Raw genomic sequence first — 17,050 nt, forward strand, 5'->3', positions numbered from 1 at the left:
TCAATCAATATCTCAGTAATTTCAACAATAAAGGCTCTATACCCAAAGCCTGAGGTCTCAATGGGCTCAAATCAATAAGGTTTATCCACACAATCATCGATAGCTTCAATGACGCGCTGAAACTAGCTCTATTCATAATGAACAGCTTGCATCTTGACCAGCTGAAGTGGTTAAAATCCTTTCAAAAGGGTTAGACATTAGCATTTAAGTTTGCAAATTAGACAGGCGGCACATACTAACCCCTTCGCGTAGCAGCTCCCCTCCGACGTCAACCTTCCAATCATCCTTGCAATTCTCAACCACTTGAAGAGGTCAAAATCTTGAAGGATCACTGAAAGTCAATATTAATCTCGATGAAAAGAAGGTAGATTGGAAACGTGGACTCACCGCTTCCGTTATCCTCGTGAGAGGAGGTTCAACCACAACCAACAACAACCACAACCAACCAGTCAACCAATCTGCGACCGGCCAACTGATCAACAACACACCAACGAGATCGCGATGGCTGCTTTTTATCCATTAATAAGTTATCAATGAGATCAGAAATCAAGCAATGCTTACCTTTCCGCAAAGACCTTCAACCAGCGGATCAAAGCAGCGCGGCCAATGCCTATCGGCATGCCTTCCTATATGACCAGGATGACCTTGCCGAAGAGGTCCGCAAGCTTCGCAGGGGCGCGAAAAGCACCCATAATAGGCTACGAGAGATGATATCGTACGGAGCCATTCGGAGCGTTGCGGTGGGCACGCGGCCTACCAAACGAAAGGTTCAGGTTGCTAGAGAAAGTAAGTATCGGCATTGAGCTAAAAGCAAAAGAGATTTACTAACAACTCGCGATCTTCGGCTGCAACCTTCTTCTTCTTCTGCCTGGCCTCTTTCCACCTGGTTATGATACAGATGGTCGATTCAACTTCGTTAGAGAAGAGCTTTCTTTATTGAAGGCCCTCAAAAGGAAGCTGAAGAAACGCAGGCATCTCGCCCAGAAGGAAATCGGTTTCCTCAATGGCTTGAGAGACAACAACAACACGCTAGATTGCAAGTTAAGAAATATATCTTTCCAATCTCGAGGTGCTACTTACCACCCGTACGAGGCGTGGCTCATGACTCTCGTCATCAGCGTCAACACCTTCCGCAACGCCAAACTGGCATTTGGTTAGATGGGTTTGTGTATCAATGATGTAGGGTCTTACTGAGAAGATCGAAGAAGTCTTGCTGCTTGACCTTGATTAGCAACACAACATGTAGTTTGGACCATGGGAGGGGATCATACTGGCCAGCCAGGATCTGGCCACGTAGCTGCAGGCGCAACTGCTGCGGTGAGCCTGGGTTAGGGTGTCTGTACAAGGGGATGGAAAGTGGCGAATCTCTCACTGTTGGGAAATGGAGGTTATCGGCGTCATAGGTCTATCACGAATGAGCAAAAACAACATCGAATCCGAAGTGGGAGCCTCGGAACATACTTCGGAGGGATCGGTTCCTGGAGTCGGCGTCGGAGTTCTGCTGATGAGATCAATGTCAGAGCTGACTTGCTTTGGTGCGGCGCGTCGCTACTGTACCTACCAAACCTAAAAAGTGTCGGCGCCGGGGCTCGGCGCCGGACTAAAACTGACTTGTTAAGCAAGCTGATACGGGAAAATCTCCAAGGGGAGCATAGGGCGCTTACCTCGGCGGCAGATGGAAGTCTATAGGTTCAATTGATCAAACCCATCCGGTCAAATGCATGATGCGTACATCTTGGCTCGTGTGAATGCTGCGGGATCGTTAGAGATGGAACCTCAGGTCAGGGGCTGTACCTACTGCGAATGACAGTAATTTCAACAGTAATTTCAACAATAATGTCCTCCCTCAGCGGGAGGTTGTACGTTCGTCCGTTTGGGTCCTGAATTGAGAATCCAGGCGAGGCCACACAAACTGGCTGAGATTGAAGAAGGTAATGGCCCAGTCAGACACGACAGCACCCTCTTCTGTCATCAACCTCTTGAAGTCGGTGTGTCCTAGCCTTGATCTCAGCTGGATCCTCGCGGCCCTCAAGTCTTCACATTGTACAAACATGTGGAAGACGGTTTGTTTGGGGTGTCCGCATGAACAGGCGGCAGAAGTCGCCAGCTGAGAAGACAAGGTCAGATGTGGGTATTCTCCTCCACCCATGAAGGATACGTACCTTTCTTCCATGAAGAAAGTGGTTCAGCCCAATAAACTCGGTCCTGCATTGTAGCAGCATGGTGCTTTGAGCACGAGTCAAGCCCTTGTAGTATTGGAAGTTCTTGGGATCCCAATCTTCAACCAGGGCTCGAGGAAATTGACGCTCGGGATGCTTCATTGCTCGCTTCCGGCGGTAGTCGTTCCAGAGTTCGGCGCTTCTCTTGGCAGCGTCCCGCTTCGCGCACTTGGTGATGGCGTCTTTCCGTGTCTTTGGGTCAAGCCACTTGGCCGCCAACTTCTTTGCATCGCCGCCCAGGTTTCGCGCAACTCGCTGCCAGGCGCTGGCACATAAATCCTGTGCTTCCCGGTCAAGGAGTTGGCACGGATGAGCGGCCAAGATGGGGGACTTGGGGGACACATGAACGGGGCTAACATATGGGGGGCGATCCAGCACTTGCAGTGACTTGGCCCGGCGAGATAGCATGAGCCGGTAAAGATAGGCACAGATGTGCTCAATGTTGAGCTCTTTCTCAAGAACGCGGGCGCTGCAGTTGCCAAGTGCACCAGAAACTTTCCTGAGGCAGCTGTACTGTAGTCGCTCCAGCCGTGCGATGTTTTTGCCGTTCAGTGCCCAGTTCAGCCTCTGGTTAGGGCTGAAGACAAACCATGCAGCACAAGCATAAGAGATGGTAGGGCGGATCTTGGTCAGGTAGATTTGCCGAGCAGCTTTGAGGTTCAGACCCCAGATGCTCCCTGATATGCGCCGCAGGTACTTCAACTGCTTGTTGACCTTCTTCTCGATCTAAGATCGGCCGTCAGCTCAAAGATGGTCAAATGCAGCCAGACTAGTGTGGCTTACCTGTTCAATGTGGTCGCCCCACCTCAATTGGTGGTCCACGGTGACTCCAAGAATCTTCATCTTGGTTTTGAGGCACTCGGTTGGGTTATCGAGTCCGGTGATCTTTGGAAGAAGTTTGCAGTCAGGATCCTTGCTCCTAGGATGCTTGAAGTGCATCACGTTGTACTTTTGTGGCGAAAATGCAACACCGGCTGGCCCAGCCCAGCTGAGGATGTCGTCGTGGACCTGCTCCAACCTTTTGCAGTTGTCGGCGTATGAGTTCGAGACTGCCAGCAGGTAGGTGTCATCCACATAGGCAAATGCGTAGATGCTGACGCTGTTGCTGGTTGTCTTGTTGATCTGCTCGAGAATAGGTGCCGCGAAGAAGAGGAACAGAATGGGTGAAAGCGCTAGACTCTTTGTTAGCTAAAGTGCTGCGGAAGAAGGAGGGCTAGGATGCGTACGAGAGCCCTGCGGGATGCCAATATTCACAAAGAATGAGTCGGTAGTGCTGCCGGGCATCTTCAGGACTGTGCTGCGGTTGGAAAGAAATGACCAGACGAACATGATGATCCACCTGGGCAAGCGCTTGTGAACCAAGATTTCGAGGAGCTTTGCCCTTGGAATGTTGTCGAAGGCAGCCGAGATGTCGAGGCCCATCAATGTTGCTCTTCTCATCATCCTCACCATCTTTCTCCTGACCCTCCTCCTCGTCTTCCTTGTCCAAGCTTCATAGACAGGATGAAGAAGGTCTTGGACGGCGTGGGAGGTCGATTTTCCAGCAGCGCCATACTGTGAGCCGGGGAGGAGGTTGTGTGTCATGGCCAGATCCCTGAGACGATCCGCCAGGATCTTCTCTAGCAACTTCCCCAGAGCCGGTAGAAGCGCAATGGGCCGCCAACTCTTTGGTTCGCTATACGTCTTCTTGTCTTCCTTGGGGAGAATGACAGTGATGGCGTGTTTGAAGATGTCGGGGTGGTGGGAGAGCTCGAGGCAGGCTTGGAAGAATATGGTGAGGATGGGAACGAGCTGGACGCGGGCCATCTTGAGAGCTTCGTTGGCGATTCCGTCGTTTCCTGCGGCCTTGCAGGTTGGCAAGTCCCGGATAATCCGGTCCACTTCCTCTTCCGTCAAGGATTGGTCGGCGTGGTGCTCCATCCAAGACGGGCCCAGGTCGGGAGGCTGAAGATCGGGCGCAGACTCGCCATCGCTGGTTTCAGGCCACATGCTGTTCCTCAAGCAGGATCCCTTCTCATCTTCGGTCGAGTAAGTGACGCCGTTGGACTTGAGCGTCGGGATGCGAGCCTTGTCCTTGGGTTGGCACACTCGCTTGGCGATCCTGGACATCTGATACACACCACGTATGGTATCGGCCTGTTTAGGCACGAAACGACGCCAGCTGTCCTTCCTGTTCTTGTGGCCACCTCCGATGACTTTGTGACGCCATCGATTCCAGTACCGAGTCCATCTGCGACCTTTTTGTGGCTTGGGCGTGACTGTGGGAAGCCCTTCGGTTTGCAGCACTGATCGCGCGGCAGCGCTCGGAGGCCTGACCGGCGGTTTCAACGGGAACGCTAAACGTGTCGGCACGTATTCTTGGATGGTGTTGAGGAGGACATCGCGGATTGCGGCGGCGAGTGCATCGAGTTGCTCACGCGTCTTGGGCTTGGGGAATTGAAGTCGTTTTAGGGCATCGGCTATGGCGGCCAGGTACCGTTCCTTCGGGGTCTTCTTCCAGAGGAAACGTTTTGTCTCGTCTCTGAAGACCCCAATGTTCAACAATGTCTGGATTGGACGATGATCAGACCGTTTCCAAGAGGCAATCTTTTGGACGGCGCAGCTCAAAAAACGAGGGGCCATTTCCTCACTGATGAATGTGAGGTCAATGCATGACACTTCGTCATGGACACTCTCTCTACGCGTGTATGTGATCGTCCCGGGTTTCGTGACGCATCGCATCTCGGCCCCAAGCATACCTTCATGCAGGCGATTGGCCTTGGAACAGTTGGACCATGGCTTGAGGAGCCGACCAGACCACTGCGGATGGTGAAGGTTGAAGTCACCCACGATGATGTCGCGCCGAGAAATTGTCGTATCCTCAATGAACTGGTCAATATTTGCCTTCTTTTTCCGGTTGTAGATGTTGTGAATGGCCACCTGGCCCACCGGGGTTGATAGGTGCAGCGTGGCAGCCAGGTTGTTGTTGTCCTTCTCATGGTATACCACACTCCATCGTTCCTTTGGGATGGACTGGTGAACATAGAAGCACACTTTAGCCAGGGGCACGTGCTTTGTAGCATCCTTTTGCTCATCAGGATTGTCACCTTCGAGAAGCGGTCTCTCGGAGCGGAAGTCCACATTGTAGGGGTGACAGTTCAGCCACGGAACCTTCAAAGGAGGATCCTGAACCGCTATGATGTCAGGAACGCGTCCCCGTGTGTTCAATGCGTGCTCAAAGATGGGACGCAGCCGCTCAGGAGTGTCCTTCACGTTGACTTGCAGGATGGCCAAGTTGGAGTCCCACATGGCTTGCACCTTGTGATCCTTCAACCTCGTCTGCTGCGAGGTTCGTTCGCGGCCCTTGAGTCTGGCCATCGTGACAATCTCTCAAACCACACAAAGACGCAAGGTTGAGCTCTGAACCGAAAGAATCAAGGGTTGCGGCAACCGCCCCGCCCGATGAATATCTCGGGGCAGCTGCCGCAAAGGAAGAACAACGAGGTGGGGTGGCAGGCAAAGGTGGGCTGAGTGGAAGTGCAGGCGGTTGTCGACAAGCGGTAGACAGAGTGTCCAATGTTGAGAGGACAAATGTAGGAAAGTTGCAGTGTGTTCGCCAAAAGAAGAGATGTTGGAAGAGGGAACAATGACAGCCGGATCAGCGACTCCTCTTACCTCAACCATACCTTCTCTTAGTCAACAACAATACGAGTCACCTCGGAACTCACGGATATCGCCGAGAAGTCTTTTCTTTTCTATTATCATCGATGATGACTCCGAAACAATTCATTGGCCATGATAGCAAAAGACCGTTATCAAAACATTACGGCATTAAAGCCTAATACGTGAAATCCCCAGGGCTTGAACGGCCAAGTTTCTTCTTAGTTGCGTATGATATCAAGTCTAGAACAGGTCTATGATCCATGTGTGATGGATTGATAACCCTCCTCGTTTCGGTTTGTAAACCTAAAAGAACTCAACGGTCTAGATTTCGCCATATAGCTTTTTCTAACGCACAATATCGATAGTCTACTTAATATAGAGGTTAATTGAGTCCACTTAGTGCGCTCCATCTCTAAGCTAACTGGCTCCAGGCCCCCGTCGGAGACTCCATATTGTTGTCTATTCCATCTTCAGCCCTGTTCCGTAATTGTCAATGCACTGCGGAGTAGCCTTCCGCACGACCGGGTTGCCCATTTCCCGAAGGTCGGCCCAGCTTGATTACCAACATGCCAACTTTGGTTAGCAGCCTCCGAAATGTCTCTTGAGCAAACGACCAATTTCCGCAGAAAGTATGACAGACAGTTATTACATTTTGACAGACTATTAGGGTGGAGTTGAGCACTGATCTGACAAAGTTCGGAGCACGCCGTCTGGTCCAGATGTTGGTGTTTCACTCAGGTACGTTGCGGGACCAAGAACACTAGGAGAGTTAAATTTGGCTCCTACATATCGTGAGCACAGCAGACCTCTCTAAAGCATCATTTTTATGCCTCTGTATTGCCAATCACACCTATCACACACATTCTATCTATTTTCAAACCTCCCTCCCTCCCTTCTCCGTCTCACAATGTCTGCCCCTCCAACCGCACAAGGGGCGGCCAACCATAGACCCAGTCACCGCAATGGATCTAGGGACGTCTCTGCCAGTACCGAAGAGCCCCGGTTCTCTAGTCTGTACGCGGAGAGAACGGAGCAAACGGTCCTGGAAGAACTTAGGAGAATTAAAGCCCAGTTGAAGGAACTCAGCCTGAGACTTCCCGCAGCCCCAGAGCTCGACGAATATGAGTGCGTGGATGTGCGGTACATGCTCAGATTGGCCTCGGATGAGGAGCTGGTGGCCAGACTTGGAGTGGAAGGTATTCGGGATGCTCTTCAGAAGCTCGGTGGGCCCTATCTACAAATCAAAAGCATCCGATATATACCCAAGCCCAGCTCTCCAGTCCTCGGCTCCAATGGTCGAATGATATACGATCGCTGCGCATCGTTATTGCTTATTGTCAGTTCCTACCAGGCCGAGTATGAGATTCGTAACAGCTCTTCACGAATCAGCGAGGCCATCTCGTTTTCACCCAATTGTTTTATGCTTCAACGCAAGTATCAAGTCCTTGTCGAGGACTTCGACAAGGACCAGAACAGGGGGACGTTCCCTGACTGGACAACGTTTTTCAGGCATTACACCCAACAATCCGACATTCAGGTCAGGGTTAGCTTCCATAGGTTCCTCATAGAGACCACCTCCCTCCAGACCGCCCTGCTCATTTGCCGAATGTCTATCAAGATAAGATTCACGATGTTCAAAGCCATGTCAGCTACTTCAACACTGCGCCCCAAGACAAACGCACTGACGACATATCCCCAGACCATTTCCTCAACAAGGTACCCCGATGTTCTGTTACAAATGCAACACGCCCGGTCACTTCAAGGAAGTCTGCGGGTACGGCCAGTTTCGATGTGGACGTTGCTCAGGACAACACAGCACTGCCAGTTGTCAGTCAGGTGACAAGCTCCGGTGTTGCAATTGCATGGGGCCCCATGCAGCCTGGGATCATCGTTGCACAGACAAAAGATCGCAGAGAGAGCACTCCAAGGCCAGCTACCATCGCAAAGTTGGCCCTTTCTGGGCACGCTGGGTGAATTCCGAGGACCCATCCTCACCTTCGAAGAAACAGGCCAATCCAGGGCCCGAAACCAGCGAGCAAGAGCCTCAGAAACGCCAAAGGGTATCGGAAACTACTCTCACGAGCACGACTCCCTCCACGACTCCCTCCACGGCAAGCGCAGCGAAAAAACAGACAGCCCCCAAGAACCCGCGAGGCAGGCCTCCCAAATCCGCACGTGTACGTAAGGATCCACGGCAAACCTCGATCCTGCAGTACCATCCCCCAGTCACAGCTTCCACAGCCACTACAAGCAAGCAGACTGCAAATGAGCCACGCTCTGGCACGCCTGACAGGTTGGGAGACATGAGTATGATGGACACAGATGCTGCTGCTTCGCATGAGAGTGCCGTGGCTCAAGGCCATCACGGAAATGGTGGTCCAGTTGCAGAATCCCAGCCCACCACCGATACAGACATGGACATGGCCGACTACATGATGGCCGATTCCCAGGGGAGCGCAGAATTCCGAGTTCCAGTTTCAGGGTCGGGTTCTGGTACAGCCAACGCTGAGAAGAAGAAGAAGAAGAAGAAGGAGAACTGGTGGAACCGGAGAAAGAAGACAGGCAAGACGGCTGCTTTGGCAAGGGACGAAACCCAGGAACGGGCAGAAGGTAGTGAAGGTACCAAGCCTCAGGAGAAGAGCACTTCTGAGGCGAAAGTGCTCAAGGATCAAGCCCACTGTCCCGGAAACAACAACAACAACAACAACAACAACAACACGAAGAAGAAGAAGACGAAGGAGGGCAAGAGTAAGAACAAGAATGACGCAAAACGACAAGGTGGGGGGGCTGCTACCTCTCAGGGGAACAACACTGGATGTAACGGCAAACTTGACGCCAGTCTCGATTCAAGCACCGGAGCGAAGGAGGTGGCTCAAGGGACTTTGACTCCCGGTGGCAAGACAGGGCAAGGCAAGGGCAAGGCTCATAGCGGGGCCAAAAGCCCGGAAGAGGATGTTGATATGGACATCGATACAACGACGGACTCGGGAGTCTTGGTTTGTGAGGAAACATATAGCTAGGGTAGAGTGAGGGCGAAGCACTGAAATCTCATCGGGGAGAATGACAAGGTGAAGTCGGACTGTCGGGAGTCAATTCAACACTGGGATCTAGGAGGCAAAGGCAGGGAGAGTTGCGGTGGCGTGTGCAGGTAACGATTGAGAGAAAGAGTGTAGGGTTTGGTGTTTGAGAACTAATAGAATCCACTGTTGTACGTTGTATAATCGACTGCCTCATTCAATGCGTGTTATGGTCCCTTTTGACAAGTGCCAACAAGGCGGCAATCGGGGTCACTTGGCAGCCAACCGAGAGCCTGGGTGATGTGATTGTTGGTCCAACATCCTTGCAAAGCATCTGATGAGAAAAGAGAGAACAAAAGCTTCTTGAAACTTGATTGGCCCCAGTTGCAGCGTGATGCCAAGCAGCTGAGGTTTAAAAACTGGACGTCGCCCATTTTTCTGGATGAGGGATATTGTGGCCTAACACAGCTTGTATGCTGTATCATATTTGAACACCCAAGCAACATACAGCCCGTACCTAGACACAACTTATACTCAAGACAGTCATAATGACGGGGAGAAACTCTGTTGATGCTCCTGATGATGTTCATTTCACCTCGTTGGCATCAGATGAACAAGCTCTAACCTTGAACCTAGGTGGCATACGACCAGGACTCGGCGTTGGGAGATGTAGGCATAACTTCTTCTCGCCTTTTTATCATGTTTTATTGAACCTCGTTCCATTGACACTGGCTTGGGTAACAGGATACGGCGTCTTCGACCGAAAGTCTCAGAAGCTCCATCATCGACTATCGACAAGAAAACGGAAGAACCTATCATCGATACAAGGATGGAAGTAAGCAGCTTATAACAGAAACTAACTGTACAGTTAAATCTAACTACCTCGTTACCAAACCCAGAATACAACCTTCCGAATGACGAGTTGGAGAATGAGAGGCTAGGTATTCTCGTGCACCCCCCTCTTGGAAAGATGGCACGCTCAGACTCTATCTAGACCTACAACACCATATGTTTCTCCTGACTTTTGATAACAAGCTGGGCCTCTCGCCTCCAAATCTTCCCGATGCCAAGCCTGCACGAGTCCTTGACCTAGGAACAGGCACAGGACTCTGGGCAATAGATTTCGGTGATGAGCATCCTGAGGCCGAGGTATGCGGACGGACTTAGCTTGGAGCTCGACCCAGGGCTGGAACGACATAGCTAATTCTTTCCAAATTTATAGATCATCGGAGTCGATCTGTCTCCTATCCAGCCGAGTTTGTAAGGTGGCCACTTGCCTCTCTTCTTCTCTATAGCTGACACCTTCAACCAGCGTTCCCCCAAACGTTCAATTTCTCGTTGACGATATTGACGAGGAATGGAACTATTCCGAACCCTTTGATTATATTCACAGTCGAATGATGAACTTTAGTATTCAAAACTGGATCGAGTATTTGCAAAAGATGTTCCAGTAGGCACTCCTTCGAGGATGGTGTTTTTGATTTGCCATACTGACCTTGTTAGGAACCTCACCCCGGGCGGTTACGTTGAACTACAAGAGATGGATGGCTTTTACGCATCCGATGATGGTACTCTGTCTGATGACCATGCGCTGTCTAGATGGTGTACTCTCCTGGGAGAGGCAGCTGTAAAACTGGGCCGATCATTCCAACCGACCGACCAACTTGCAACAATCATGAAGCAGGTTGGGTTCATCGACGTTGTCGAAACGCGTTTCAAGTGGCCGATAAACCGATGGCCCAAAGAGAAGAAGTACAAAGAACTCGGGGCGTGGAACAACCAAAACGCAAGTCAGGTTCTCGAGTCTGCTACACTCGCACCATTCACACGAGTCCTAGGGTGGTCAACCGAAGAGGTCAGTCTCTTTCTCGTGGACGTGAGAAAGGACTTGAATAACCCGGAAATCCATGCCTACTCACAGGTGTATGTGCATAATCCCCTCATCCTTTTTCATCATTGCTCACTGATTCATAGCCGTTCGGTTTATGGACGAAAGCCTCAAGTCTAATATGACATTGCGAGTGACTTCAAGGGTTAGACCCAATGGCACTACCGTTGATGCAATTGACTCCGACCCCCCCAGACAACTTTCCTTGATTGCTGAAGTCCAGACATACCAGCAATTTTGTCATTCTTTCAGTCGAATTCAAATCTAGTCAAATTCTTGCTGCATAGAGTCTTCTTGTCATGCAAGCCCCAGTTCAAACCTCCCGTATATGGGTTGTCTATCTACAGTTATTTACCGTTTAGAGATTGAATCGGATCATATAAACATCTCAATGTCATCTATCTAATCTCTATTCATACCAACCAACTATTCATTAGTAGCCATGTCCCTGTGGAATGTGCAGAGGGTTCGCCGGGGGCCGAAGGCCAGACCCTCCCTTGCCCTGGAAATGTCCCTTCTGTGTGGTAAAGTTCTCAATGGTACCCAAGTTCTTGATACGTCCCAGCAACAACTCCAACACCCGGTAACCGGCTCCCGCGGTGTATCCAGGCAGCTCATGGCCCGCCAACTGAACCTCATAGTAGGTCAAGCCACGCTCATGTCCCCATTGTCCGACGGTGCCCGCTTCGCTCAGTCTTCCACCATTGTACTCTGGGTGGAAAGGCACGTAAAACTGCTTGTCTTGGGGATACTTTTGAAAGCCCTGCTTGCCGTTCCAGGTGGCGTTCTGTAGCGCAAAAAGTGTGCCGTTGGGAGGCAAGAGGAAGTCAAGACGTCCAACGCCAATGATGGTGTTGTTGGTGTGTTCGATCACGCGGCGGAGGACATTGTTCTGTGCTGGCGCAAGAGAAGTGTCGGAAGCATTCGAATTAGGATCACCTTTGCCAAAGACATTATTGGGAGTGCACTGGTACCAATCAACCTGCGGTGCGTTGAGAGCCTTCTTGACATCTGTGCGGTTGAAGTAGACCTGTGCGCCGGGGGGAGCGTAGTCGCCCTAGGTAGTTCACGTCAGTATAGTTGCTCGCAGATCTGTTGGGGAGCTACCTACCTGATTCACAATGCCCAACTGTGCATAAGTGTGAGGGCAAGTGTCGGTGATGTGGTAAATGTTGAAGCAGGGGTTGGAATCAAGGGCAGCGCCGTAGGCATAGTCGAAAATATCGCAAGTGTAATTGCCCGAAGTATCAGCGTATGGGTCAGGGAGGACTGGGAACGGTCCCTTGGGAGGTGGGAAAGTCCCGTAGTGGTCGATGTAAGTGGAAAAGTTGCAGTGCTCATGGGTCCACCGAAGGGCGTTCAGGGCTGTCTGGTTGAGGTTGATGAGGTTCTGCCAGTACTCAATGTATGGATAGATGACGGCCTGTTGCTGCAGGGTGCCGTCTCCGATGATGGGATCATTGATGGCGACACCGCCCAGCTTGTAGTATGTGTCGTCATTGGCCGTAATGAAGGCGTCGGCGATGTATGGGACATAGTAGCCAGCATACGACTCTCCAGTAATGTAAGTCGTAGCTCCTTGAAGCTCAAATGCCTCGATAAAGTTCCGCCAGAAGCCAATGAACTGAAGGCCAAGCTCAACCTCGTTGGTGATGTTGGGCTTCCCTTGGCTGTAACCGACACCGACAGGCTGCTCAATCCAGATGACATTGGTCCTGAATTGATTTGTCAGTTTTTACTGTAAAAGGTCTGTCAATCGAGGATAAATCTCACAGGTTTGTCCAGCTGTACGAGTTTGGAGTAGGGGCCAAGGTGCCATCTTGCCAAAGAAAAGGGCCGTTCTCAGTCAACAAGCCACTCAGAGAACTGCAGCCCGGACCTCCGTTGAGCCTTGGAGACATGGTTAGCGTGTTATTTCAGATGTGCTGAAGGTGAGTTTACCAGATAACCACTTCATCACCGGCATGAGGGTTGGTGCTGGGAAAGAACCAAAAGTACAGTTCTCTGGACTCATCAGGGTCTTTAGAGATTGGCAGCAGACCGGCATATGACTCTCCAATGTCAAAAGCTACCTCCGGAATGGCAGATCCATTGACGACAAACTTCTCGGTGTGCTTGTTGAGGAACTTGGACTTGCTTCTGGTCTCCAGAACTGGGGCAGAGGGAGGAACAGGGGCGCGCTTCTGATCATAGCGACGGGGATGCTCCTTATTAAAGGCATTCAGGGCACCCCGGTTGAAAGCTGCCTGGGACAGTGTCCCAAAGGCAAGAAGAGCGCCAAACAACTTGAACTGCATGACGGAGAGAGTTATGGCAGCGTGATCATGCCAAGAGAAGCGGTTACCGAGCCAAGTCTCGAGGCTCTTTATAGAAGAGCATTTCGGTTGTCAATCATGGCTCATGTAATCTATCTCGCTCGCGTCATCTGCAAGCTGATGTCACGACAGCGGATCACGGCACGTTGAGAGGGACGAAGATCTCATGTTTGGACCACTTTTCGTCGGGCGAAGCAACGCCGGCAAAGTCGGCAGCACGCATAGTGAGGACCTTTGTATCGCACTGCCCAATGAGGGACAGTGTGGGGACAAAAGTTCCGCCTCGCCGGGGGCTCCAGTGTCGAATATATTTCGACCTCGGAGGTGATTCATGTGCGACCTTCCTTTTCTGGGGTCCTTGTCCAGTGTTTCGTCTTACATAGATTCCTCCAGGCTGCAGTGATTGGCCTCTGCGTCTGTCGATGCAATGCCCTTTTGCGCATTTCTCCGCAGCTAGCGGTGGGTGCGATAAAGGCTGTCCAATCGGTTGCCTCGCAGGATTGGGATCGGCCACATCACGCACGCTCGTATACCGTGACGCGTCGGGGCTCTCGAGACCCAAACGCCTTTGAGCCTGTCATGGATTGAGCCTGTCATGGATAGAGCCATCATCGTCTCTGCCCCGAGATGCAATGCGAGATAGTCATGAACTGCATCGCTGTGCGCCATGGCAGCGCCACCGCGTGAACGGTTGGTTACAGTGCAGCGGGTGACGCCGGAACCTAATTTTAATCCAGCCACAGCGCTCTAGCCAGTGAGATGCACGCTCCAGATTAGCTATCGACCGACCAGTGCCCTCGTGTGGCGGGGACCACGCACAAGCCTCTCAGAATCTTGACGGAAGAGGCCATGGCGTTGCTGCACCTCTCTCACTCAGGCTCCTGGGGCGACAATTCCAGGTTAGAGTTTTCTAGTTCATCTGCTTCTCCCATCGAGAACGCCTTGGCGTCTCGGGGTCTTCGAGAAGCAACATGTCAGCTGCCAGACGTTGTTGGCGAAACCTAGAAATCCTTGGCGTCTTGGCTTATTACCCAAGAGGATGGTCCCAGCTGATCAGTTGAGATGTGCCTGTATCAAAGCTAGTATTTCAATACTTGGATAGAGGCTCCTTTACACAGCCAGAGCAGGGGTCAATTCATACAATTCCTTGGTACCTTGCTTTTTTTCCGCTCTTATCATCAAACGCCATCAGCCACAACAACAAAAGCCGCATTTATCAACAGCACGTGACAGCATCAAAACCCAATCGTAAAACACCGCAACCCGGATATTATATTTCCATGGCTGCCGCTATAGAAAGTCAAAGGTGAAGAAACGAATCTTGCAGACAAGATGCCGCCTTTGCTTCCCCTAAGAGGGGACTACTCAACAAGTGGCAAGATCTTGGGGCATCTTAGCTCATACCACCACGATCGAAAGCCTCGAGATTAGTCTCAGTGTCAAGATCGCGCCACGTGCTCATCCATGAGGGGTAGTTCAGCGAGTCAGGCTGAATCATGATGCACTATCGTTGCAGGCTACGATGAAGTGACCCCATGAGTCCATGCTTGTACTTGGCCATCGTCCAATGCTAAAAATAAATAATCAGTTGTATTATCTGTGATTATCTGATGCCGCTGCTGGGTTGCTTAACGCTGGACAGCTGCTGCCACCCTAAACACATCACTCAAGCGGGCAATCTCCACAATCGATTCTAAGCATCGATGCCATCAATAATTTCAACCAGCCTGGATAGAAACCCCGGATCCAAATAAGGGCTATGCCCAGCGGCAAGTCGTTCGATCTTCACCGTGTCGCCCATGGCCCCTGCCATTGCAAGCTGGCCCTCAATCGGAATAGCTCGGTCATTTTCGCAGGCCACGTAAGTTTTTGGAACCGCAATGTCCGTGGCAACAAACTGGGAGGGCGTCTCAAAGCTTGCTGTGCTTTGGTATACGCAATTGGCGAGCATTCGGTCCGCCAGCTCCGACTTGATATCGTGATAAAATGTGTTCTTGGCAGTCTCATTCAGCGAAAGGTAATCATCCTGGTAGAGTTAGATCTCATTCCTCTCAACTTCCCAAGGCTAGCGACGTTGGCAGCCCACTTGGGCAAGGGACGCCACTTACTGTTCGGTCCATGAAAGGTCCATACGTTCCGCCGATCGCCGTTTTCAACGATAGACCCCTGGCTGGCAAAGCAAACGATGCGACGTAAACGATGTGCTTGATACCTCCCTTCAAGCCCTTGTCCCTTCTCTCATGGATCTGGTAGCCCTCGACAGCTGCAGATCCAGGAATACCGCCATAGCTGTGGCATACAACAATTATTTCCTTTCCGTCGTTCAGAGGAGATTCCATGGCTTCGTGAATAGCTGCAACATCGTCCAGGTGAGTCTTTCCTTTGATGTCGGAAACCTGTCCAACAGACGCGTTTCTAGGCTGGATGACGGTGAAACCCCTCTCTGTCAACTTGTCTTTCAGCATTGTATAGTGGCTAGGGAGATGCCAAGCTCCATGCACCAAAACAATAGTGGGCTTTTCTGGGTTAGACATGGTTGGTGGCAGGTGGTTGGTTACGAAGAATAGCAATGTTGAAAGATAGAGAATGAGGAACAAGAATTGGATTAAGAGTTGGGTGTCGTCTTTTTAAGATCAATGCTTCTGATGAATCCCACGTCAGCCCTAAATCCGTCTTGATACGTCATGGTTAAACTATGCACGGTGTTGAGAGCTGTGCTGACCTGGACCCTGCGTTGGGGGCTGGGCGGTAGTTGCCGGGTTGGCGTTTTTGAGAATCATCAGATCGCTTCATATTTGAAACATAATACTGCTCCAGTAGGATAAAAGACATATTTTTCTTATCTCTAAAGAAAAAATGATTGGGTGGATATGAGTTGAGACTTTTGATCATGTGCTACCTCCTAGAATGCCTGTTGCCACCTCCGCATGGTCTCCCCTCAATCAGAAATCTAGTTAGACCACGAAATTACTCTTCGGAGGCTCAGCTCCCAGAGCCAACTCCATCTCAGGGTCACAATTTTTCATGGCCTTTTGAAATGCTTCTCGACCTCCCACACGTTGAAGGTAGCTCAGCACATTTGGATACTCCCCAAGCTGTACGGAGTAAAGTATCTCATCGTTGTGAGGGAGAACACCACCATTACATCTGCCACAGTAAACTCGTGACCTGCGAGCCATTCATTATCGCCCAGTCTCTTTTCCAGGGCATCCAAGGTCCGATTGAACCTGTCCCGGGAGATGACCATGAGCGGGTGGTCGACGTCCAGCCCGGCTGCTCGAGTAGTCATTGTGCGACCCAGTCCAGGTTGAAAAGTTCCATCAGCCCAGTGCCACCAGTACAAAAAGTCTGCATAAGCTGGGTCGGCGGGTTTCAGAAACAGCTTCCCATTGCCGTACTTGTGGCAAATATATTCGATGCAGGCGCAGCTTTCCGCCAAAGTCAATTCGCCGTCTTGGACAACGGGCGCGGCTCCCATAAAGTGTAGTGCCTTGTATTCTGGCGGCGCCAAGAGCGGAGCTCTGTCGTAGGTCTTGAGCTCATATGCGATGCCCAACTCCTCGCACAGCCAGGGGATCCGCTCAGACTGGGAGACGTGAAGGTGGTGGATGACAAGGGGCATACTGAAAGTGATTTTGGACAACTGGAGGGATTCTGAAGACAAGGACTAAAAGGTCACAGCCCGGCCGGAGTTTCGATTATATAGTCCTAGTTAAGAGCGAAGACATCGACTCCATACTTATATTCTTGAAGCCGAGGCACCTTTCCTTTATGGGAGCTATCTCCCGAGGCATTTTCCGGTCCCACCAGGTTTGGTATAGTTGCTAACCAATCAGCTCATTAACCGACACGGGAATTGGCTCTCACCGACAGTAGTCAGATCATGATGCGCTTGACAAATAGCTTTTTGAAGCTTGTCAAATGGTTGATGACGCGTGGTTCCATCTGAGAACCCAAAAGAACTCATAA

At 51.0% G+C, this 17,050-nt stretch overlaps 5 protein-coding genes across 5 annotated transcripts; 1 reads left to right on the plus strand and 4 right to left on the minus strand.

The window, feature by feature from the left end:
* Positions 1 to 933: 933 nt before the first annotated feature.
* MRS44_012031 (uncharacterized protein) lies at positions 934 to 5,576 on the minus strand (the record flags this gene model as incomplete). The annotated part of the gene is made up of 11 exons (XM_065618652.1): positions 934 to 1,029; positions 1,081 to 1,143; positions 1,192 to 1,222; positions 1,272 to 1,405; positions 1,462 to 1,530; positions 1,665 to 1,683; positions 1,733 to 1,751; positions 1,864 to 2,107; positions 2,163 to 2,945; positions 3,003 to 3,391; positions 3,446 to 5,576. 11 exons carry the CDS (start codon positions 5,574 to 5,576, stop codon positions 934 to 936), a joined length of 3,978 nt encoding a protein of 1,325 aa, XP_065474724.1.
* A 1,192-nt stretch (positions 5,577 to 6,768) lies between these two features.
* Positions 6,769 to 10,886, plus strand: MRS44_012032 (uncharacterized protein; the record flags this gene model as incomplete). Its single annotated transcript, XM_065618653.1, has 10 exons — positions 6,769 to 7,635; positions 7,694 to 8,857; positions 9,515 to 9,547; positions 9,623 to 9,713; positions 9,778 to 9,819; positions 9,873 to 10,027; positions 10,101 to 10,138; positions 10,191 to 10,328; positions 10,382 to 10,801; positions 10,853 to 10,886. The coding sequence occupies 10 exons, from the start codon at positions 6,769 to 6,771 to the stop codon at positions 10,884 to 10,886; spliced, it is 2,982 nt and encodes a 993-aa protein (XP_065474725.1).
* A 313-nt stretch (positions 10,887 to 11,199) lies between these two features.
* Positions 11,200 to 13,063, minus strand: MRS44_012033 (uncharacterized protein; the record flags this gene model as incomplete). The annotated part of the gene is made up of 4 exons (XM_046269584.2): positions 11,200 to 11,823; positions 11,878 to 12,481; positions 12,540 to 12,656; positions 12,708 to 13,063. The coding sequence occupies 4 exons, from the start codon at positions 13,061 to 13,063 to the stop codon at positions 11,200 to 11,202; spliced, it is 1,701 nt and encodes a 566-aa protein (XP_046133520.1).
* A 1,711-nt stretch (positions 13,064 to 14,774) lies between these two features.
* Positions 14,775 to 15,615, minus strand: MRS44_012034 (uncharacterized protein; the record flags this gene model as incomplete). Its single annotated transcript, XM_046281176.1, has 2 exons — positions 14,775 to 15,107; positions 15,190 to 15,615. 2 exons carry the CDS (start codon positions 15,613 to 15,615, stop codon positions 14,775 to 14,777), a joined length of 759 nt encoding a protein of 252 aa, XP_046133519.1.
* Positions 15,616 to 16,035: 420 nt separating this feature from the next.
* On the minus strand, positions 16,036 to 16,703 carry MRS44_012035 (uncharacterized protein; the record flags this gene model as incomplete). Its single annotated transcript, XM_065618654.1, has 2 exons — positions 16,036 to 16,176; positions 16,227 to 16,703. The coding sequence occupies 2 exons, from the start codon at positions 16,701 to 16,703 to the stop codon at positions 16,036 to 16,038; spliced, it is 618 nt and encodes a 205-aa protein (XP_065474726.1).
* Between the last annotated feature and the right edge of the window lie 347 nt (positions 16,704 to 17,050).

The sequence above is a fragment of the Fusarium solani genome (genome assembly GCF_023522795.1).
Source record: "Fusarium solani strain SB1 chromosome Unknown bctg00000008, whole genome shotgun sequence".
Taxonomy (NCBI): domain Eukaryota; kingdom Fungi; phylum Ascomycota; class Sordariomycetes; order Hypocreales; family Nectriaceae; genus Fusarium; species Fusarium solani.